The sequence below is a fragment of the Centroberyx affinis genome, unplaced genomic scaffold (genome assembly GCF_046629955.1).
Source record: "Centroberyx affinis isolate AG114_WGS23_722 - 3 ecotype Tasmania unplaced genomic scaffold, CSIRO-AGI_Caff_v1 ptg000291l_1, whole genome shotgun sequence".
NCBI classification, from domain to species: Eukaryota; Metazoa; Chordata; class Actinopteri; order Beryciformes; family Berycidae; genus Centroberyx; species Centroberyx affinis.
The window spans coordinates 254,796-277,383 of NW_027278970.1; the positions used below are offsets into that span (position 1 = coordinate 254,796).

The window sequence follows — 22,588 nt, forward strand, 5'->3', positions numbered from 1 at the left end:
GACTGTTGCTATAGAGTCAGCAGAGGAAGTGGATAGGATGACTTATCAAATGGGTATTTAATGTCAACCCTGATCTGCTCAAATCAGACAGCAGGAATGCAAAATATGTGTCTTTTCCAATTAAGCGGTCGATGTGTCATATCGTACTATATTTGAACATCTACGCACATCTACACACTCACCCATACTACCTTTGTCCTTGGGAATTTGTTTTGTCACATTGTGATTATCGCCCTTTCAATTTGTTGTTTATCCAAGTCGATGGAAGTATAGATGGAAGTAGAATCACAATAATGGAACCGCTATGTTCTTCCACCCCAGTTGTGATTTCCACTCAAGGACAATGGCTAATGGAACATAAAAAATTGAACGGCTAAAAGATTGATTGTTTCTGACAAAGAACGGCGTTTTGCATGCTATTCATTCCATTGTGTCAGACTTGTTGGTTTCCTGCTGCCTTGAAGAGGAAGCAACTTTGGCTATAGGAAAACCCGACCGCGCGGCCGAGGTTTACAATGGGCCGATTTGGTGTCGATCCAAACCCTCTACATAAAGAGGAAGAGGTGAATGTGCTGCCAAATTTCTTGTCATTCTTCCCATAGTTTGTCAGCGGAGTCCATATTTTCCTTGGACTCATCTGTCCCGCAGTCAGGGTAATCCTCGCAGATTGGACAGATGACATCATCGGGCGATAACAACAAAAGAGCCACCGGGTTTCACGGGGGGAAAACTCCTAAAGAGACGGGGCCAGGAATCATAACAAAGTTTAAGGGATTTGGAACGGTTTTTGCCGTGATGTCCAAGGCGAATGTTGTCCCTGTCAGATCTTTTCCTTCCACGGTGGCTGCATGTGCATGACAACATTTGGTCCTGGTTTGGGATGCTTATAGCATTAGAGCAGAGCCGGTCATGCTGGGCCCGGTAACTCGGAGCAGAAGTTCATCTAGGGTCCTTTGTGAATGGAGAGCAGTTTTGTCTCCAGCACCCCCCGCCTCACCCCGAGAGTGTCTAACTCGTACCAGGAACTTTTCCGCTGAATCCGTCCTGAATCCTTCATTTGTAATCACTGCTCAGAAACTGTCACTTTTTTTAAATTTAATTCGTTACGAGTTCCAGTGTAAATTGCCAGTTTACATCATGCGATTGGGTCTCACTTTTTCATTTTCTAATATATTATGCAACTGTTTTGTGGATTCCTTGCTCCATCCAGCAGGGTTTTTGGTATCCGTGGAGACGCTGATGGAATAAGTGGAACTGGACCAGCAGGGTCTCGATTAGTCACAGAAATGAGCTATGGTCTAAACTCATTAGTGGAGCCTCGTTCAGCCCGGTGTCAGCCATCTGAAGTGACTGCTTCACTGAAAGGGCATAATAAATAAAGCATGTAGAGGATAGGGCAAAAATATGTTCTATTAATTATCGGAGTTTCCTGTGTGATAGATATTAATCAATCCCTCATGCGCTGCGCAGGGACCTCGGGAATGCGTGTGCACATGCTTGCTGCATTTTCCATGAGCTTTGGCTCCGTGTTCTCCTGTCTTTCGGTCATCCAAGTCTTGCTCTAGTCCGGACCTCCGCTCCTGAGGGTTTGGGATTAGCGAGGCTCTACCATGGAGTCTCTGCTGCTCCTCCAAGTGTGTCAGAGGTTTGCAGCGTGCGTGGGGACGCTTTAGACCAATGACTGCATGGCCTGAGCAGGGGGCTAAAAATAGTGGGAGAGATCAGGCCCTGACCACCGTCAAGATGTGCGTGGACAGCCTTTGTTAGCACACACAACGGTATTTGCCACAAGGTGCGACCATGAACTACAACTCCAAAGAAAGGTATTACTCTTATTAAAGGCATGAAGTCAGCCCGCTTGTATGTGTTCAACAGCTGTTCATTAGACAGTTAAGAGTGTGACTCAGACTCAGTGTGTTCGCACGTGCGTGTGCATCTGATCATGAGCATGCAGGGCTGTGTGTGAGTGTGTGTTGTCTCTGTGAGTTGCTACATGTGTCCCGTTGACCCCACAGTTGACCTCCATGGCTGCTTTGCCCCTATAAGGCAGACCGCCGGGCATGCCTACCATAACGAGCACATTCTACGTAGCTGATTCATGTGTCCGGGGCATCTTTATATCAGCGTTCGACTTCAGACGCGCCGCTGTGCCTCGGCTGCCCTGACCTTAGATCCGACACAGGTGCACTCCGGTCCGCTTGCTAAAATTGCAGCAGCACAGATAATGACATCACAGTTTTCTGTTGACTCAGGTCAAACCTGGGAGAAGCAGAATTTGCAACTCCCCTTTGTCTTTGTGTTAACCTACATACCAGTTAGGTGGGTTTTAACACATTTTTAACATCAATCACAGAAACATATTAAACTGTCAAACACTTCCCGGTGATTGTCTAAGCCTTCTAGTACTCATTGTATTGTTATATATTTTACCTAGTCGAATATGTGGTTATTTTCTGTACTAATAAACCTATTGAAAGAGGCATAGACCTGTAATAGAGCTATTATAATTAAAGCTGTTGCCACCATTAAATATTACCACAGCCTTTTCAGATTTAATTCTAAACTAGTCCTAGTTTAAAATGTTTCAGTTCAAATCTCCACAGCATTTGTTTTCAGTCTAGGTTTAATCCATGTCTTTAAAGCCTGTCTACAGACCATGCTGTGTCTTCCTGACTGCATATGCTTGTCATATGCAATTCCCAGTGTCTATTTAACTATGGATCAGGGTCCCAGCTGTCTTGGGAACCTGTTTCTGTTGTTTCTGCCGAATCCCCAACATAGATGTATTTTTCCTAGGGTAAGACTACTTTTCATAAATTTGGGATGTGATTGGTGAAGGTTTAACCACCTCTGCCTTGATGACAGCTGTTAGTATTGTTGAGTAGACATGGAGGTTCACTGCAGTTCCCTGATGCTGCTCTCTCACCATTTCCAACTTGTTTCTGCAATATACCCATTAAGCCGTCACTTTCAAAATAGCTCAAAGTGCTGCCTTCAAACAAAAGACCTCATTTCTATTCTCCCTGCAAAGTGAAATTACCTCTCTTGTTATTCTGCTGAACTGGTAAAGGAAAGGTTAAGGATTTTCTTATTTTCTCTCCAAATCACTTGCAAGCCATTTCATATACATTCACAGCTGTAGTGATCGTAAGAATAAGCAATAGCACTGTCAGGAAGGACTTTTATGTAATATTTTGAGTAATGCTTTCAAAACCCATTGGCTTGCTCTACCATTAGTAACAAATGCTAACTGCCAGCCTTTTTTTCTCAGAGACTAAAACTGTGGAGTGAAAACTTCCAAGCGGTAGCTAGATTACTAATCAATAGGACAGGCTTTTAAAAATCCTTTACTTTCCTTTTAATTGTTCAGCAAGTGAAGTGATGGTAGAAAATAACAATGACCAGAGAGGTAATTTGCCTGTGATGTGTGGATTGCTAAACAGCAGCCAAAGTTTTGTATACAGAGAGAGAGAATGCAGCACTTGCGCTGAATTATATTAGGGTCATCTTCCTGATATTGAGCTGCAGCCCCTTTTGCAGAGTCCACATCTCAATTGTCTCAAAGCTTAAAAATCCAGCTTCTCTTTATCTACATCTCCTCCTTTGTGATTGGATTTAATAAGGAAATAGGAGATTTAAGGACATTTAATAAGGAAAATCAATAAGGGATAATGGCTTTTAACTAGAATCACCTCATTAGTGGACTTCATGAAAAGAGCAAGTGTCTCTCATATTTTGTACATTCAGTAGTTTAAAGGCTTAATGGTTCAGAAACGTAAAGAAGCTGAACTGAAGAGAGAGAGGGGGGGGTTGGAACGCAGGCTTCTTGAATTCCAGCAATGTTCCAATCCAGACCTACCACCAGGTTCTCTGTTTGTGTGTATCTGTGTGTGTGTGTGTGTGTGTGTGTGGGGCTGGCATGGAGTGGTGGGGTGGAATGGCACGACGTTAGATCAAGTGGTGACCATGGAATTTTCTCTTCATCTGAGTTGAGCTTTCCTAAACCACCGCTGATGCTGCCAGAGACACCGTCCTTAGATGATAACAAAGACTCACCAGCTGTGAGAAATATTTGCCCTAAACTTAACATAACCCCCCCCCACCAACACACCTACATGCATGCATGCACACACACACACACACACATACACACGCACACAACCTGAGGCCCAAACTGTTCAAACCCTTATAAGGTAAAATCGCAGGTCGGTAGGAGTGAATCTGTTTTGCAGCGTCCTGGGCGAACTTTGGTATTTGCGGCTGGGAAAAGCATCAACTATGTCGAAAAGACATCCAGTGTTTGTTTTCTCTGCTTCCCTGTATGCATCCCGTGGTTCTGACTGACTGGCTGCTGGCGTTACGTAAAAGCCAGACTCCGCGCTTATATATTTTTTTCCACCTCAAGAGTTTTGGTAAATGATTCAGCAGAGCCTGACTAAATGAATGTTTTCAGAGCCTGGTTATGAGTATAAACAGCTTTCCATTTCTTTTGGCCCGGTGTGCCGATCGTTCCAAAGCTGAGGTTTCTCTGTGTGTGTAAGCTGTACATTTTATGTGACATGTGACATTTTATGTGCACACGTGACAAATTCCTCTTTGTAAAATGTGTTGGACGTTGAATCAGGAAGGTATTGATCGACTATAATCAGTTCTGTGCATTTCTAGACACGTGTTGTGTACTATAGGTATTGTGTGCATGTGTTCCACGTATGTATGTTTGTGTGTGTGTGTGTGTGTGTGTGTCAGTGCATACCTGAGCTCCGAGCTATGTAGTTAATCACGTCCACCCAGGGTCATTCAATCAACCCCGGTAGAAATGGCGAGTCACACCACAACTATCCCACAATGCCTCCTTCTCCTCTTTTTATCACCAGCTAGTAATTATGTGCTCCACTGAAAGGCATGCAAGCTCTCACTCTAACAGACACACACACACACACACACAAACATAAACACACACACACATACACACACACACTCAGCTTGATTAGCAAAGCTAATGGATCCACTTGCTCTGTATTCCAAGAACATTCCATAAAGCAGAGAGCCATATAATTGCTTTCCACCATCAGCACTGCGACAAGCGTTACCGCGCAACCACCGCCACCTTCTCCTCCTCCTGCTCCTCCTCCTCCTCTTCTTCCTCCTCCTCCCCCCTCCTCCTCCTCATCATCATCATCATCATCATCATCATCATCATCATCATCATCATCCTCCTCCTCCTTCCCTTTTCTCTCCCTCTGTATCCATAAATCAAACCATTCTCAGATGCCAATTAAGCCGCTGCATTATAATTTCAACGTCATCATTTTATTTCCTAATCATCCCAATTCCTGCACAACAAATCTTGGATCTAGTGACCTCTGCTAGTTTGGTTTCCTCTCTGGTGTAATTATGAGGAACAACATCAAGATTCTCCAGCAGTCGCGCTGAATCCCCCTTGGGGGTTTTACATTCTGCCGTGTAAAATATCAAATGAATTAAACAAGAAATTATTTTTGCTTGCGTAGGCGTATCATTTGATTCAATGGCACTCTAGCATCAGCTTGTCACAGAATCAGAATTACCTCAAGTACAAGGAAGGTACAGGAGTTTGTCAGCTGTAACATTTAGATTAGGTGGCTGGTGAGTGGTGCTGCCTGTCTGACGGTCCTGTAGATTTATGACAGCAGAGCCTGATGTCTTCTATAGTCTCCATTTGTAGGTTAGTATATCATTCTTTTGACATCTGAATTGGGCCTCTGTATGAATGCTCACCTTGGACTGTGGACTGCAATATCAAATCCTGTGTATTTGTAAAATGTTTGGTTGGTATTGCTGCAGAAACATCAGCAACAAGGTGTTACACAGTAACAAAGTATATACAGTATAGTGCAAGCTATGGAAGCCCGTACATGTCACTCTACTGTACAGATATACAGTACATTCACTGCTCAATCACTACATTCATTCAGGCCTCATTGACATAAAGCATGGTTACAGCTGTAGAAAAGGTAGAAATAGTATTTTGGGTGCATCCTGTAAAAATGTATTTCATTTTTCTTGAACGATTAGTATTCCTTGCTACCATTACCATTTCACATGTGCGATTTGGAGTTTTGATCTGGTGCAGTGGCCTTGTAAGCCTGAAGCAATGCCCATGGCTCTGGTGCCCAGGTAGATGCAGAATGTCAATGTATGTGTGTGTGTATGTGTGTGCAGGTGGTATATGCAAGCATTGCATTCAGAAGGCAAAAAGACACACTTGAGACACACTTGAGACACACAAGATGCACACACTTACTCACATACGGACATGTGGCATTTGCACCCACAAATTCTCCCGGATACTGGAATGAACACGCGCTCGCATAGGAAAACATGTTGTTTTCGCTCGCTCACAAGTGCACCCTCAGTCAAGTTTGCACATACTCATGCATTCTTTGTTAGCTTAAGTTTCCATGTCGAAGCAAAGGCTCGGCCGGGGGCTATTTTCCTACCCGCTTCCCTCACCCAATGAGGTCACACCGCTCAGAATCCTGAGAATGTCAAGAATGACGAGGTTTAAGAGCTTCTGAACAGCACTATATGTTATCAGATGGAAGGGGGCTGATTGAGTGGGGGGAGGTCGAAATACGATCCACCTCCATAACAGAGAAATGAGGGAGGGAGGGGGGAGTGACACGCTTCTTCGCCTCAGAGCTTCTTCTCCACCTAGCAGCAGGTTCAGGTCTTCACGTAATCACCGTTTCGTGTTCATTTTTGTTGAAAAACTGATTTGGCCACAGATTATGTGGGACAACTTGGATTATTACAATATCCTGACACCAAAAGTAGCATTGGCAAACGCCTACCAATTTTAATTCACATCAGATCCAAACATGACAGTGAAAATGCAGCTCAGGTGAACTAGTTTGTAACAGAGCCACATGCCAATCACCATCCAAAGGAGTGTGCTCTAAGGTAAAGTCACCAATGTATCTCAAAATGAAAGGGGGGCAGTTACACTAATTCTGTCTAATTCTATACAATTACACCTCTGTTAGCTGAGCACTTGTTTGGGTATAATCAGTCATAGTCTCAGCCAGTCAGCCCCAAACAATCCCAGTGTGTTTGTTGTACACTGTACAGTACACAGCTGTCAGGTTGCAGTTAACATGGGGACACGGCAGAAAATACGGAGAGGCAGCAGGCCCAGTAAGAGCAAGGTGAATGAACAGGATGAATTATGAACAAGATGCATAATCTTTTTCACATATTCTTTAAACTACCTCATGACCACCTAAAATCATCCTGCGACCCCCTCGGAGGTCTCGACCCCCAGTTTGTGGACCCCGTCTTTTATCACCCATTGTGGGTCAGTACTGGACACAGGACATTGAAATAACAGCCATTTTTCTGGGTCAGACTGTGGAATGTCTGCATTTCCAAAGAGGAGTGTGGAATTACAAGGGAACCTTGCATCACTGCAAAATAGCTGATACCTACCCCCCTCCACACCCACCCTTTCTTTTTTATCACTGAAAAATCCTCTGACTTGAGGGTTTATTATCTGTAATGTATTCTAATCATTATAAAATCTGCCCAGTTATTTCCTGAAAGAGGAGATGGCCCGCTGTACAAACGGGCAGCGCGGGCGGGGGAACACTAAACCAAGGCGGCGTTGGAGTCTGCGTGTTTTTTCGAAGGGGCTCAGGCAGGGATGCTTGCTATTCCCTCAAGTGTCTGGAAAGTGTGCCGTTTCCATTACAGTCTGTCTCGTTTCACTGCAGCGGTGGCGTTGTTTTTGCACGGAGGCCCGGGGGTAAGAGGCAGGCTCCCTGGCCTCGTGTGCCCAGGGCCGCATGCAGCCCCTAGGTAGGGGAGGGAGTGGCTGCGGGCCTCCTGGACACACATGGGCTACATGTGGAGCTTCAAAGGCATAGCTGCTGGACGGGCCCGGCTGCTGGCAGCCTGCTATCATTGAGGAGAAATCAGAAGCAGGCTGCTAGGGATTGGGCTCAGACTAGCTGGCAAGCCTGCTAGATGATTGGGGATTGCTGGTTAGCTAGTTAGCAGACTGACTGACTGACTGACTGGTGGGTGAGTCTGCTAGATGACTTGGCTGACTGGATGTTTCTCCAGCATGTGTGAGTTTTGTTTATTTTCAGCAAGAGAATGAAAAAATCATCTGTTTGCAACATCAATCATCAAGATACAATGTAGTGTGCACTGGGTGGATTTGCATATGACATTTGCAGATTTTGTTTTTGTTTGTTTGTTTTTATAGTACATAAAGACCTCCATACACAGCAGTAGTAATAAAATCCATTCCATTTTTATTCAGTATTTTTTTGTCAGTGGTAGTCTTGCTCCAGCGACTCTACTATTAACTCTGATGCCAAAAGATTTGTCTTTTTATGACTGTGGTAGTAAGTTTTAATGAGCTGGAGGACTGGAGACGGATGCATACAAATCAGTTAACAGCCTAACTTAGCATTTCTAAGAGATGCCAGATAAATTCACTGGCTTATTCTCTACAGTAAGAAATTGCCCCCCAAATATTGCAGTGGCAGGTTATTAAAGGTATAATGATGCAGTTTGGGCAACTTTTCAGCAATGCAAAATCAGGTAGGGTAGAGAATATCAACTGCAATAAAAATAGTATGTAAATGACTGTATGAAAAATAACTAACTGTAATTCTATACTATAACTAGCATCAACTTTCTAATAGCTATGACATCATGGAATTGATTGTTGCTTTGTTTTAATGAGAGTGGAACTACCTGCCTTGACTTCTTAATGGCATAGCTAAAAGAAATATGAAATCTTTTATAAGTTCAGTGATCGTTTTCTCTGTTGAATTCAGCTTTAAAATGGAGAAATGATGAAGATTAACACAAAAAGCTTCAACCTAAGAGACTGAAGAGGTATACCTATTATGCAAATGATCTCTAAAATGAGAATAATGCACTCTCTTTCTCAAGTGTTTTATTTTCAGGTACTGCGCTCCATAGTCTCCGTTTCTGCTCTGCTTCTAAGTGCCATAAAGCACAAGGCTTGTTCAATTCGTCTCTAACACATCATCAGCCTTTGTTAGCTGCCTAACTACTAAATCCCTGCAGTCTGGTTAATTCCAGTGGGTTTTATTCTACTTTTTAGGCAGATCTCTGGATCCAGCCCTGCTGGCTAACATTAGCACCTGACCCCTTGTTTCATACTGGAGGAAAAAAAAATCTTTCTGGGAAAGCCCTTCATTAACATTTATGGGAAACCTTTTGGCCCGTCTTGTTTTTTTCCCTTTCAAGATTAAAACACATACTTCTTTTCCTCATTTTTCCATACGAGCCCCTCCCATACATCTAACTTCACATGGCTGTTTTGGGAAATCCCTCATAATGGGCAGTAAGTCTGTGCTTTGGCTGGCAAACTCCCTTTTTTCCCCTTTGGGAACACATCCATTGCATTCTTTGGAAAGTGTGGGTGTAACCTTGTGGTATGATGGTGTTCTCTTTCTGCAGAACGCGCTGTGTTTCCAGGCTCTCTTTAGTATTCTGGACAGAGCAAAGAGGAACAACCGCTGGAACACCTCAACGATTAAAAGAATGCAGATATTAGAAGCCGTCAACAACTTTTCTACAGTCTAGGCATGTTCGGCATGTGGCTTTAAAAGGTGGCCAAATGCTGTGGTTTTAAAAAGAAAAAAGAAAATCACTTCCTACTGCCAAACAAACTCATATACAGGTTTTAGGTTTGTTTATTCACAGATGTACAGACTGTTATACATGCATAATAGCATGAACATAAATGGACAGTATCGAAGCACACAATGTAAGCAATTACAGAGCGAGCAGTCCTTTTGTCGGTCATATTCCCTCATCTTGAGTGAGGTCAAAATTCTCTGACTGTGACTCACCATATCCTCCCTCCTCGGCTCTGTGGCTTCCCTGACCTCCAAGCCGGGGGTTCCTCTTTTCCTGAGCAAGTCGGCACCGCAGACTAAGAGAACTCCCTGCGTGGGAGGGGAGAGAGAGAAAGAGAGAGAGAGAGAGAGGGGGAATCCTCAGCCGCATCTTAACCTGACTCACCCCTGTCTGTGGATCGAACGCCCTCCTCCTCTTCCTCCTCCCCCCAGCCCTCCACGTAGTTCCGATGCACTCGAAGCATCAAAACACGGCTTCTCCCCCTCGCTCCTCCCCTGGAAAGGTCACGGTAGGCCAGGCTGTGGGACGCAGAAATCCAGGCGAACCTCGGAAAGTGTTTGTTTGGACATTCCGTTCTATGGCACACCGTTGGGCCTCACAATTAGGTGTGTTGAAACAGCGTGAACATGTGGGAGCTTTGGGTATTTTTTACCTCGGCTTTCCAGAGGCCTCAACCCACAGAATTCAAATAAACAGAATGGGGATTCCTATTCAAATCGGCCTAATTGAATCATCATTGAATGGTGGGTAAGATGGGTTCCAACGTGTGATGGTGTAAGGGTAATAAGCATTGGTTAACCTCAAGACGCTGAAAGCCTGACAAGTTATTACGACAAAGAAATAATTGTATTTAACCTTGTCCACAACCATATTCCCTTCCACAACAACAGAATCAAAGCTCCATGGCAGACATCTTATGTGCACTGAAGCATATTACCATGATACGTCAGAGAGTTCCCTTTCTATTCATCCTAATTCTATGGCTTTCCCATCGTCCTGCCTCTGAATGTCAATCAGTGCACTCGGATTTTATCGAGAGCATCTAGAAGCTGCAGGCACACACACTTTCTCTCTAGCACGTGAAGTACCATGGACACCCACCTAGTGGCCCTTTGTAAGTGTTTGCATCTAGACTTTCTACTGTTGCACATGGAGTGATTGACACACACAATGTGCCCACCCTGAGCTCAGTATTCCTAGCCTTGTCACCCTTCACCGGAGATGTGGGTGGTCCTGTGTCTGTCAGCCCAGGTAGGCCAAAGGTGGCTAGGAGTAGGGTTTCCCCCTTTCTGGGTTTCCCTTGGAAGGAAAAAAAAGCCCACACTACCTCTTTCTTCTGTTCGTTGCTCTCAACATTGCCTGTCCCATGCCTGTTATGATGGTGAAATATGACTTTTCACTAATTTGACAATTAGCACTTTATTGCCCAGGATAATAACAACGGCTAAAGTGTAAATCTCCTTTAACCGGAGAGGAGCTGAGGAGCTTTATAGCCCTGCTTAAGATGTGGGAGGAGAGCGGAACGACCTTTACCCAAGCAAGCACTTACCTTAGGCCTCCAAATGTCGGAATATTTGACTTTTTATTTCCAATTGATGTCATATTCCCTGGTACAGGACATCTCGGTCGTAAAAACACTCCATTAGTGCTGCTTGTCAGTGGGATAGAGCATGGCGGCTTAGAGGGAATGCAAGCTATTTGTCTTCCTAAGTACCCACAGCCGTTGTAGAAGCCACATCACTCCTGCATTACTGTAGCACTGCAAAGGTTTCCAAATTATTTCTACTGGAGCAACAGTTATCCAACAAGCATTCCTGCTTGTGAATGTGAAGCAGGGTGTTGCTGGAAAAAGAGTATGCATGCTCAGCAAACCTTCCCTGGAAAGATAAGAGTTTTCTATGGTAGCTACATTTGTACACAGTGGTGACGAGGGTACAGCGCTGCTTGATAAGATGGTCTTGTGTTATTTCTGATCCGACCAGCATAGCCAAGCAGGCGTGAACTGTAATCCTCTATGAGGCGGGTGTGTTTGTTGGCTTTTCTCCCTCGTTGGGGTACAGAGGTGCAGTCCAGGGTGTCAGGCCCAATAAACATGGGGGACCCAGTACCCAGCGGAGGGTGTATTTACTAAGACCGCCTTTGTCTCTCCTGAGGTGGAAGCTCATGTCCATTCGTAACCAACAGTCCCCCCCCCCCCCCTCCTGCTCTTCAACCGTCCCTAGCCTGCAGCTCTCCTGTATTTGTGGAGCCATCGCAGTGTGAGGTAGGCAGCAGACACATTCTTTACAGCCCTGCTGATTGGAGCAGGGAGGAGACACTTTATTTGCTCTGGGACAGAGCTAGGACTCGTCAAACAGACTCATACTGCAGTTTGTTTTTGCGGTATCAGGCTCCGCATGTGTGCCTGCCTAACGTGTCTGTCTGGTGTTTCCACCAAGGTATTGCAGCACAAGTTACAATCACTTCCTCCTTTCTTTCCTTGTCAACAAGATTCTTGGGGTTTGATTCTCACTGAGGTAGATAGAGGGAATCTTTTATAGAATAGTTAAGTTTAGTTTAGTTTATTTATGGTTTGACCCGTGGTCAAACTTTACCACAAAACGAGAACCTATGGGGCGCCCCAGTGGCTCACCGAGTAGGGCGCGTACCATAAGGCTCAGTCCTTCCCGGGTTCGAATCTGGCCCCTGGTCCTTTGCTGCATGTCCTCCCCTTGCTCTCTCTCCCATACCTTCCTGTCTCTCTCACTATATCTCTCAAATAAAGCATAAAATGCCAAAAATAAATCTTAAAGAAAAAACGAGAACCTATTTCACTTGGCAGACAATCTTTAGTGTCTTCAGCCCAGGACCCAATTTGAGACCCATGTTCATTGAAATACACTAAGATTCATGTAATGAGTACCCACCAGGCATACAAATGGGACCCCATTGCATTTTGGGGCCCAATTCATGGTGCCAGAGAGACTGTAATTTTGGTGTTCTATTTCAATTTCACTTTTGTATCTAGAGAAAATAAAAGGGAGTGATAATAAACAGGCATTCGAATGTTCATAATAGAAAACCGATTAGGGCTAAGACTTTATCTCTCTATTAATGAGGCTTTACAAAGTCAGCCACCCACGGTTTTACATATAATTATGTGAACAGAAGAGCAGCCTTTCTCAGCTGTCTGTATTACAAATCTTATCTCTCATGTATAGCAGGTGCTTTTACAGAGCTGCAGACACCACATTTAACAATCAGAGGCATAATGCCGCCCCCCACCCCTCCCCTCTCTCTCTCTGTCTAACTCACTTTTTCCCACTCTCACCAAATGATTTGCCTTATCTGTGCAGCAGACCAACTGTTGTCTAATCCTGGCCCTTGCCGCTATCTCCCACTACTCAGACTGCTGTAAATGTGTCCAAGCCAGTGGGACATTTTCCTGCTTGGAGCCCTGATATCCTGGGAGCCCCAATTGAAAGGAGTCTGGCAGTGCACTGGCTTTGGCTGAAGCAGCTCTTTTACTGAGGCAGACTGCCAGATTCTTGTGGTGGATGTGGTGCGAGTGTCTCTAGATCAGCTACTGTTAACGGTACACGCCTTCACATTGACCTACTTCTCAACATTTATGTAATCCTAAAGCTGATGAGGGGATTGCAAGAGAGAGGGAATGTCATGGCTTGGTTAACCACAGGTATTTTTCCAACATATACCAAGGATTTGTTTGGATAATGCAAGGACGGGGCATGGAGGGTTTATTTTCTCTTGGCTGTTGCTAAATGAGTTGTTGTCATTTCATCCTTTCATTACAGGCTGTGACAGTGCTAACCCACGCAGTTAGCTCTCTTTAGGAATGCACAGTTTGACCACCGTGACAGAATTAGGCTAGGCCCCTTTTTTCCATTCGTGCATGCACCTGTGTGCATCTTGTGTGTGTGTGTGTGTGTGTGTATGTGTGTGCGTGCATGATGTGTTTTTCATACAGGTGCCTTTGTGATTACTGTTTCTGCAAGAGCCTGGAAGGAATCATTAACTACTGATTTGATTTTTTGATTAGTTTGATAGATACTTGACACTTCACATTGTTCACACGTTTCTGTGTGTGTACGCTTGTGTGTGCATCCATGTGTGTAGACACATGTTTTGCATGCATTTGCACCTGTGTGCATAGGTGTGCACATTCACATGTCTGTGTGTGTGTGCGTGTGTGTGTGTGTGTGTGTGCGCATGTGTGTAAAGGAGAGTGAAGTGTATGAAGGGAACAATAGCCCTGCCAGAACCCCATTAGAGCTTCCATAGAGTCTCTCTGCCTTTAAGCTCTCATTCTGAAGAAGCACTCAGTGAAAACCACTGCCCATGCAGGCTTTTGACAAGTCTATGATTGAGCCATTTAATCTCACTTACTCCTTTCAGTAAACAAAGGGAATCATCTCCCAGCTTCTTCCATGACGTCAGAGATGTAATAGCCTACCTGAAAGGTTCAGATAGCCTTATCCCCTGAATTTTTGCATAGCTAATGAGGTCTGTGCATTTATTTTAAATTCCTCTTGGTCGATCGCCTCGAAATGCAGTCATTATTCCCATTCTGCATTCCTCTGGTCTTTGAACTTTCTTCTGCATTAGGCCTCTGCTATCTGTTACGATCATCATCTGTGTCCCGGATGTCCAGCCAAAGCCCCAGCTATGACGCACAAGCCTGACTGTTCAAACCTGTGCCCCACGTCCGTACAAGCAAGACATTTTTTTTCCATTTGAAGTTCTTTCTAAGATCAGAACTCTCTGAGTCATTGCATTGCTACTCCTGACTCCAGTGCATTGCACTTTGGAGAAATCCTGTCATTAAAGAGGCGTAAAGGTAAATTTAAGAATTTGTACTTGAATGCTGTTCTTTACAGTCTAATTAGTATTGGTCAACCAGACAACCTCTCCCAAAGCAAGAAATCAAAGAACCAATAACTTGTGATGTCATACTGATATGTAGCCTGGATCTGCTCCATTGTTTGTCTAAACTTTTACGTCAGACAAGCATTAAGTGCAATATCACAGATTAGGGAATGGGACAAAGTCCTCTCTTTTGTTTCTTGCTATGAGAAATAGTGGTGAATATTCACTTATACAAACCAAACTGTCTGGAAGCATGGGGAAGACATATCTCAAAGCTGAATTTCAGTGAACTCATCTACCTCTGAAACTGTCTGATAGACTGTAGCTGATAATTGTCATCTAAAGAGGTTAGCTTCCTTGCGTGTGAGGCTGAGAGGAATGCTGTATCCCCATTATGCTGGAGCGTGGGACTCTGTCGCTCGGTGTAGGGAGGCTAGGATGACCTTCAGGAATGCCATTGTTGTGTACTCTGTTCCCTTTCCAAATGCTCCGCGCTCTATCAGACTGATGGTCCTTTTTAGCAGAATGCGATATCCACGGGTACCAGGGGCGAGAGAAGGGAGAGGGGGTCCATAAAAAGCCCCAAATAAAAGGCTGTTCTCTCTGCTCCGTCTCCCCTGTCCTGTGCTGGAACGGCAGGAATGCGGCAGGCAGACCGGCTGGCCCTCCGAGCCCAAAGCCCCTAATGAATTTTAAAAGGCCTTTCTCATTCAAAGCAGGGTGCTGGCTAACAGCGTGTCGCCTGGCCAAAGCACTCAGGGGAAGAGGAGGAGAGGGGAGAAGGGAGAGGGGGACGGAGGGGAGGAAAGGGAGGGTAGGGGAGAGGGGAAGGTGGTGCTGGCAAAGCGAGTTGGCACCTAGTCCACAGGCAGGGTGGGGTATTGGGTGTCCCTCCCAGTGAGAGATAATAGGCCACTCTGCATGGGAAGCCCCTGTAGGAGCATTCTTGGCCCTGCCATGATGGTCTAGAGAGAATGGAGGGAATGTGACAGACAAAGAAAGAGTGAAAGAGAGAGAGGGAAGGAGGAGTGGGAGAGAAAGAGGGACAGAGAGGAGAGAGGACATGGCAATGGGTAAAACAGTGCCCCAAACTTGGTCCAAACAAGGATGACCCCATAGAGTTTGATATGTCAATGCCTATTAATGGCTGCTTGATTGTCGATGATAATTGAGTGTTGTTTCAGAGAATTACTTTCAGCTGGACAGCATATTGACCCCTATGCCCTGCCACTGCTTTCTAACAAAGATAATGAGCTGAGCAGCATGACTTCCACATACTAGTAAGGTAACTAGCTGTTGACAAAGGTGCCTGACTTAATGATTGAAGCACCAGAAATTATTGACTTGCCCAAAGGAATTACTTTTCCGTTTCTTTGTGAATGCGATCTGAACCACAGGAGGGAGGCTGCTCAATTCCAACTGGAGAATGTTTCTCAGCTTCAACCTTCATCCGTTCTAATTAGCAGCGTGTCTGTGGGGAGCTTTTTAGGACTTGGTGGCATGCTAATTGTTTTCCCTGTCTGAGGCAGCTAGCAGAGCCGTGTCAATCATGATTACAGCACTTACTGGCCTGCCACAGCCTACAGCAGCACTCGTAAATAAGGCAAACAACTAGTATTTATTTTATCAGTTTGAAAAGTAGATGACTAAAATGTCAATTACTCTCACTGGACACTTTATTAGGTACATCTGCCCATTTACACAACTCATTAAACCTTGAAGTGGATGGCTATAGCAGCAGAGGACCATGCTTGTTTACACTGCTGCCAGCTAAGAAGAAAGAACATGAGGCTACACTTGGCACATAATCACCAAAACTGGATGTTGAAGAGTGGAAAAAAGTTATCTGGTTTATTTCAAACTTGTCACCACAGGTGGTGATTGGTTGAAAACAAGGTTGATTGAATGTTAGCTTGTTTGCTTTTCTTAAATCTCTGTGTCTCAGACCTGAAATTGAATTGTAAGAAGTGAATTTGAAAGAGCATTGCGTGTTGAATTTTTACCTCTAGTTTGAAATAGACATTTTAAGTTGAAAGCAATAATGATCAATAATTCAATTTCAAACATTCATTCAGTTTCAAATATGACAATACACATTCAAATTCTGCAATTCAGTTTCAATTTTTGCATGCAGTGATGCAATTCAATCGTCAAAAATTCAAATTAATGGCATTCAAATTCAGTTTCTGCTGGCACTTATCTCACAGATTTGTTGTAAACAACATGTCATCTGTGGATCCATGGTTTAATAGTACAGGCTGGTGGTGTGATGGTGTGGGGAATGTTTTCTTGGCTCATGTTAGGCCTGTTAGTATCAAGTCAGCATCATTTGAATGCCACTGCCTACGTAAACATTGTTGTTGAACAGGTGCATCTCTTCATGGCCACAGTCAAACCTTTTTCAAACGCCAGCATGACAGTGCACCATGTTACCAAGCACCCATCACCTCAAAATGGTACCAGGAACATGACAAACCTTTTGTTTACTAAAGCCTGGCTGCCATTGCCCTTAATATTGCTTAGAAAATTCATGTCACAGCTTGTGCACTGCTTGTGCCAGCTAAACAACATTTAATATTGATTGTTTTATTGGAAATGCCTGTTCTGTTCACTCGAATTCTTTGGCTACACACGCACCTCTGCTATTGTGCACACATTGTATTTTCCATCTGGAGTAAATCACTCATCCATGCCATGCGAACACATGAGCCGCAACAATTTTGGGGTCCATGTGGAAAGAGAGCCAAAGCGATGTGCTGTACCACACACATGCAGAGCACACACACACCACATAACCCTTCTCCCGTTGTCTATGTATAGGGGCCATTACATTTCACTTGGGGGCCCTCAGCACCCTTTGGTCACATCAGCTCCAGTGATGTCAGAGGAAATGCCTGAGAGCTGAGGTAAAGGGCTAGTCCGTGCACTCTGGCAGATTCCTGGGGAGACGGCAGCTGTGATAGTAGAGGCTCCAGTGTTCCACAGAAAGAGGTAGAGAGGAATAAGCAGAGGCCGCTAATGGAGGTGGAGAGGCAGCGCAGGGTTAAACATTTGATAACGTGAATAGTTTGCTCTTTTGCATACAACCACAATATTGTGTCCTCCAAATCAGTTCATAACCTCTTTGAACACAAGAATGGGCAAACTCTTCTCTACAAAGGCAAACAGCAGTAACTACTATTTTTTGTGTTTTAAAACTCAAGCAACAAAAGTGATACCCCTAAATGCAATTAAATGATATGCAGTCCAATTTTTTCAGGGCAGGAGATAAACTTTGAAGTCTTTTTTTTTTTTCAGTTTCATAACAGTGCAATTACTGCTCTCTGGCCTCACTGATGAGCACCGACATGCAGAACCAGAGTCTGAACTGACTGAATGAAGTTTCCTCATCAACAATGCAGAATTTTGGCAAATGTTCAACCGGTGATGAAAGCAGAATGTATTTGGCCGGGACAAGCTTTTTAGTCAGACACCAAAGCAGTGGGATACAAAGAGAGCATGACACACGACTTGAACAACTGTCAAAAGCGTAAGTTCCATGTCAACCCTCAGAGTTGTTTACTCCCTCAGAAATTGCTGCATCCTTCTAGTAGCCACCCAACATACCTAGATACCTAACTAAATGAGAAGCAGAGCATGAGTTGGCTATGTTGTGGTTTGCACAAACAAAAAATGAGAGGGATTTACTGTAACCTATGCTTAATGTGCTGCATACTGCTGCTATTACAATTCTGAAGAAACCACTAATGAATTTGTGAATCCAGTTGCTTTTTGGAAGGACACTGTGTTCTTCCTGGTCGACTTAAGAAGAAGAGGAGCAGAAGGCTTAGAGTGGAGATGAAACATGGAGGGGCAGAGTTTGATTGTTCTTGGGGATTCCATGGCCTTACTTGTGGATGGTTTTGGCTGAGTAGCTGAATAGTTCAGACATGTGCTGCTGTGTTTGTGAGACATGGAAAAGGATCTAAAAAAACAGTCATCCAAACAGACAGCTATTAAAAATGGATGAACAGTAGTTAGCAGCCAATGACTAAAAAAAAAAAGAGTATATGCCTGTCATGCTGTTGTCATTGTTGTCTTTAATCAAGGTCCGATGTGAACCGTATGTGAGTGTGCCTGCATGCACATTTATCTATGTGAGAAAAGGAAACTACGTGCATATATGTGTGTGTATGCGGGCCTCTACTGTGCTATCTGGTAAATGTTCGGCCGTCTACCTGGATGACCTCATGGTTTGGCCCTCCGCGACTGAGGAGAAGCAGAGGCTTTCTGGGAGCCAGCAGCACAGCGGGCAAGCTGAGGTCATGGTGAGATAGGGCTTGTGGAAACACTGATGCTCTCGCTAACATGACCGGCCCTGCGAACTGCTCCCTGAGGAACCCCAAAAACAGGACAGTAAAATCGCACTGGGCGGTCAGAGAGCAGAGCAGATCTGTTTTGGCTGGTCTGCTGTGCTTTCCTCGAGTTTCAAGTTCAGCAGAGATGCTATGCAGGTCAATGTTTTTGCCCTGGGGATGCATTTCGTTATATATGCTAATAGCGTCGGGGTGGTATCCATCCTAATACCCGCTGAAATCACCCTTTGCTAATTAGAAAGCACCATGTTATGAATATATGGAGCACAGTTGACCCAGAAGCTGAGGACAGGGACAGGCATTTTTACCCTACTTTTTTTATGTTGGTCATTTCCTTTTACCTATTTTCCAGAACCACGGCCTTGTAAAAGTGTTAACATACTTCCTCCGAAATGACCTCATCTCATGGCTCGCTGAAATGATGTCATGGTGACCTGCAGGAGAGAAAAGGTTTTGTTTCATTGCGCTCATTCTCGGGAACCTGGGCACTGCCAGATAGTGTGCCTTTCAGCTGTTGTATGTGCAGAGATGCAATGACATCATCGAAGATCTTCGGTCTGAGTCTCTTCATCTTGTCTGCAGATGTTCCATTGGAAGTTGACCGTATTGTAATATTCTAGAAGACAGGAACCGATGATGACTTGGGGTGCTAGATGGTGTAGTTTACTGTACGTCATCACAATTCAATCATTTGTTTGATATCAGCAAGATGTTTTAACAATATTTCTGTGTGTGTCTGTGTGGTTGTTCCAGACGGAGGCGATGAAATGTGCGCTGAAGGAGCTGGATCTGAACATCGTGGAGATGGCTGATGAGAGTGCCACACTGGATGGAGGAGACGTCCTTTTTACAGGTACACCGCTCCCACCAATCACATTGCACCGTATTTTAATTGTAATTTTTATTGAACATCTTGCTTTTACACCATGATACCAATCAAACAGCAACTTTTTTGCCACTCCCATGTGGAAAGGATATAAAGGAAATCCAATAGTAATCATTCCTGTAGGCCTATAATTGGTGATGTAAATTCTTGTAAGGTTTAGTACATAGTTTTGGAGCATAGCAGTAAAGAGTCATATAAGGCATAGAAGACATAGAGGATGCATGGCACGTGTACCATCACTCATATTAAGCAGCAATAAGAACGTGGACACATTTATGTGAAAAATATATGTAGATCAAGAAACCTTTTTACTGGGTGAGCACCCATTTCTTGTGCACCATTCCATTATTTACATGACAATAGAAAGTCTTCCGGCGTGTTTCCACTGTGAGCCACCACAAAAAGCAATTTCTGTGATACTGTGACATTAAATGTCTTTTAAGAATTGTCGGAATAAATAACACTTTACTGTAGACACGCTTTGTTTGTTTTTTAAGGTACAAGGTACAAAAAACAATAGCAAGAAAAGAGAGACGTGACACCGCATAGCTTCTGCAGTCGCAGCACACCGACAGTTTACCAAACAAGCGCGCTAGTCCACTAGCTGATTATGTACATGCTATTGACTCTCTACAAGTCTGTGTCTGTGCTGTGTGATCCTTCAAACGACATTCCACTGAGCGGCCTCGGTGACCCAGTGCCTCAGCACACTAAGCAGAATTTGCCCCCAAAAAATAATCTGTGTGTCTACCATATTGCATGATTGCAATCAAATCAGCAGAAATCCAGGCTCCCACCGCTGGTTCATAACAGCCCTCTCCTATTCCTCTGGCATCGAGTAATAAAATTGATGAGAGCGGGGAGGCAGGAGCACGGTGGTCTTTATTAGATTTTCTGTACATTCTGTTACAGTCGTGTGGTGAGTTAAAATGTGGGTCAGTGTCTTCTGCGCTGCGCAGGGCCGCGAGGAAAAACGCGGTGGTACACTTAATTGGGTTTCTAGACACCGGCTCTGCGCTCTCGCTCCTTCCAGCTGAAATGGGTTTCACATGGCAGGGCTAGAAACATTTCCTGTTGGCAGGGCCCCGGCTAACGGCTCATTTTGTAAAGGCTCAGCAGCTACGCTAGGACCCCGTCGCCGGGTTCAGTGTGCTGCAGCGGCCCAGCCAGCCATTCAGGGCTCAGTCTGTTTCTCCTCTCCCGTACTGACCACAGCTGGCCCGTCTCACAGCCGTGCATAAAGTACACACTGTGGTTAGTGCAGTGCTCAGCTGCAGCCAGGCTAGCTTCATAGGCTCGCTCCATTGCCATTGCTAAACAACTTGTTATTCCATTCAGAGCCTTAAACAGACAGAGCTTGGCTCCTACCTCGTGGCAGTAATCTAATTTATTGTATTTAATGTATTTTGCAGTTGGAGTTTCATTTGTACTTTGTAGCAATTTGTATTTCAATGCCAACAGATTTTGTTCAGATTTCAATTTCAATTATAGCTTTCACTCACACAAATCACCATCTATTTTGTATTTTTGTATTTCCTTGCTTACTTTTGCATGTGTGGCTGTAACTGCTGTCAAATAACAGTAAAATGGTGAGAATGAATACTTTTGTAATGCCAGTGTGCATTAAGAGAGCCTGGTAGCATCACTAGTGCATTAGCTGTGCCCTGCAAGCACCTGGATGTCCCATGTCTATCCATGGAGGGTCGATGTTAGATATTGCTGACATCACTGAGTCGGCGCACTATCTACCAATGCCGTCTGGTTCTTTCTCCAGGTCGCGAGTTCTTCGTGGGCCTTTCCAAACGGACCAATCAGAGAGGAGCGGAGATCCTGGCAGATGCCTTTAAGGTGAGTTGGAGCGGTGCACCCTGGGATTGTTTCAATGCTTAATCAAGCAAGAGTCCCAATGGTAATCATGGAATTACTCATCAGTGCCCCGCTCCAGCCTTCAGCTGGCTTGGGGGCATTTTTAATCAGCTATTGATTCAGACCTCCACCACATCTGCACACAATGAGTAACCAAGCAGTTGATGACACTGATTAAAAAGGTCATTGGGGAAGGGAACCTTCTAGGGGTTGCAGAGTTGAACACCTCTCTCATTAATTCATTTATGGACATTTTCTCCTATCCTGTGCTATTTTAATTAAATCAGCCTGTGTATTAATTATTGGTGTGCTTGCATAGGCTGTTGAAGTGTAGCACTTAGAAATGGGAAGAAGTTCCATGCAATTCTCAGATTCCTTAACAAGTCAAACTACAGCTCTAATATACACCAGTACTAGCAGTTCTAATGTCAACAACACATCTCCATCTTGAAATTGGATTCAAAGCTCATGTTTAGGTGTCACATGCTTAACCCTGCACGTACAGACTGTCTTCCTTTGGATGTTTTGTCTCTGTGGGCTACTTTGTTGTCACTAGTCAAATCCTTTTAAGCTTCAGTATGCAAGTTGAGACATCAAATTGCATTCGAAGTCCTGCCCTCCTCCCCCTCAGTTCGGCAAATTTACGCCCCAGCGATTGTTACTCATCTTGATGAGTAACTCTGTGAGAAAACATTGAAACAGACTAGCATCCTACCTCTCTAACAGCATACAAACCAGCTTTTATACAAGTCGCTTTTCAGCCCTTTTGTCTCTTTTAGATGGAAAAGCAATGCCGATGTGTGTACACATAGGGTCACAGACAAACATGGACTGATAATGTATAATATACCCTATTTACTTATCCTATTTACTACTTACTGTTATTTTAATGTGAAAAAGTTGTATATCGCAGCTTTATGAACTTTGGGATTGTCCATTAGAGACCTTGACC

General features: G+C 44.2%; 1 protein-coding gene across 1 annotated transcript in view; it reads left to right on the forward strand.

Moving 5' to 3' along the window:
• The window catches only part of ddah1 (dimethylarginine dimethylaminohydrolase 1), a 60,174-nt gene that overhangs the window by 23,787 nt on the left and 13,799 nt on the right, over window positions 1-22,588 (forward strand). The window contains exons 2-3 of the mRNA XM_071514983.1: window positions 19,638-19,737; window positions 21,545-21,618. Of these exons, the coding sequence (XP_071371084.1) occupies window positions 19,638-19,737; window positions 21,545-21,618 (174 nt within the window). The remainder of the gene's footprint in view (window positions 1-19,637; window positions 19,738-21,544; window positions 21,619-22,588) is intronic.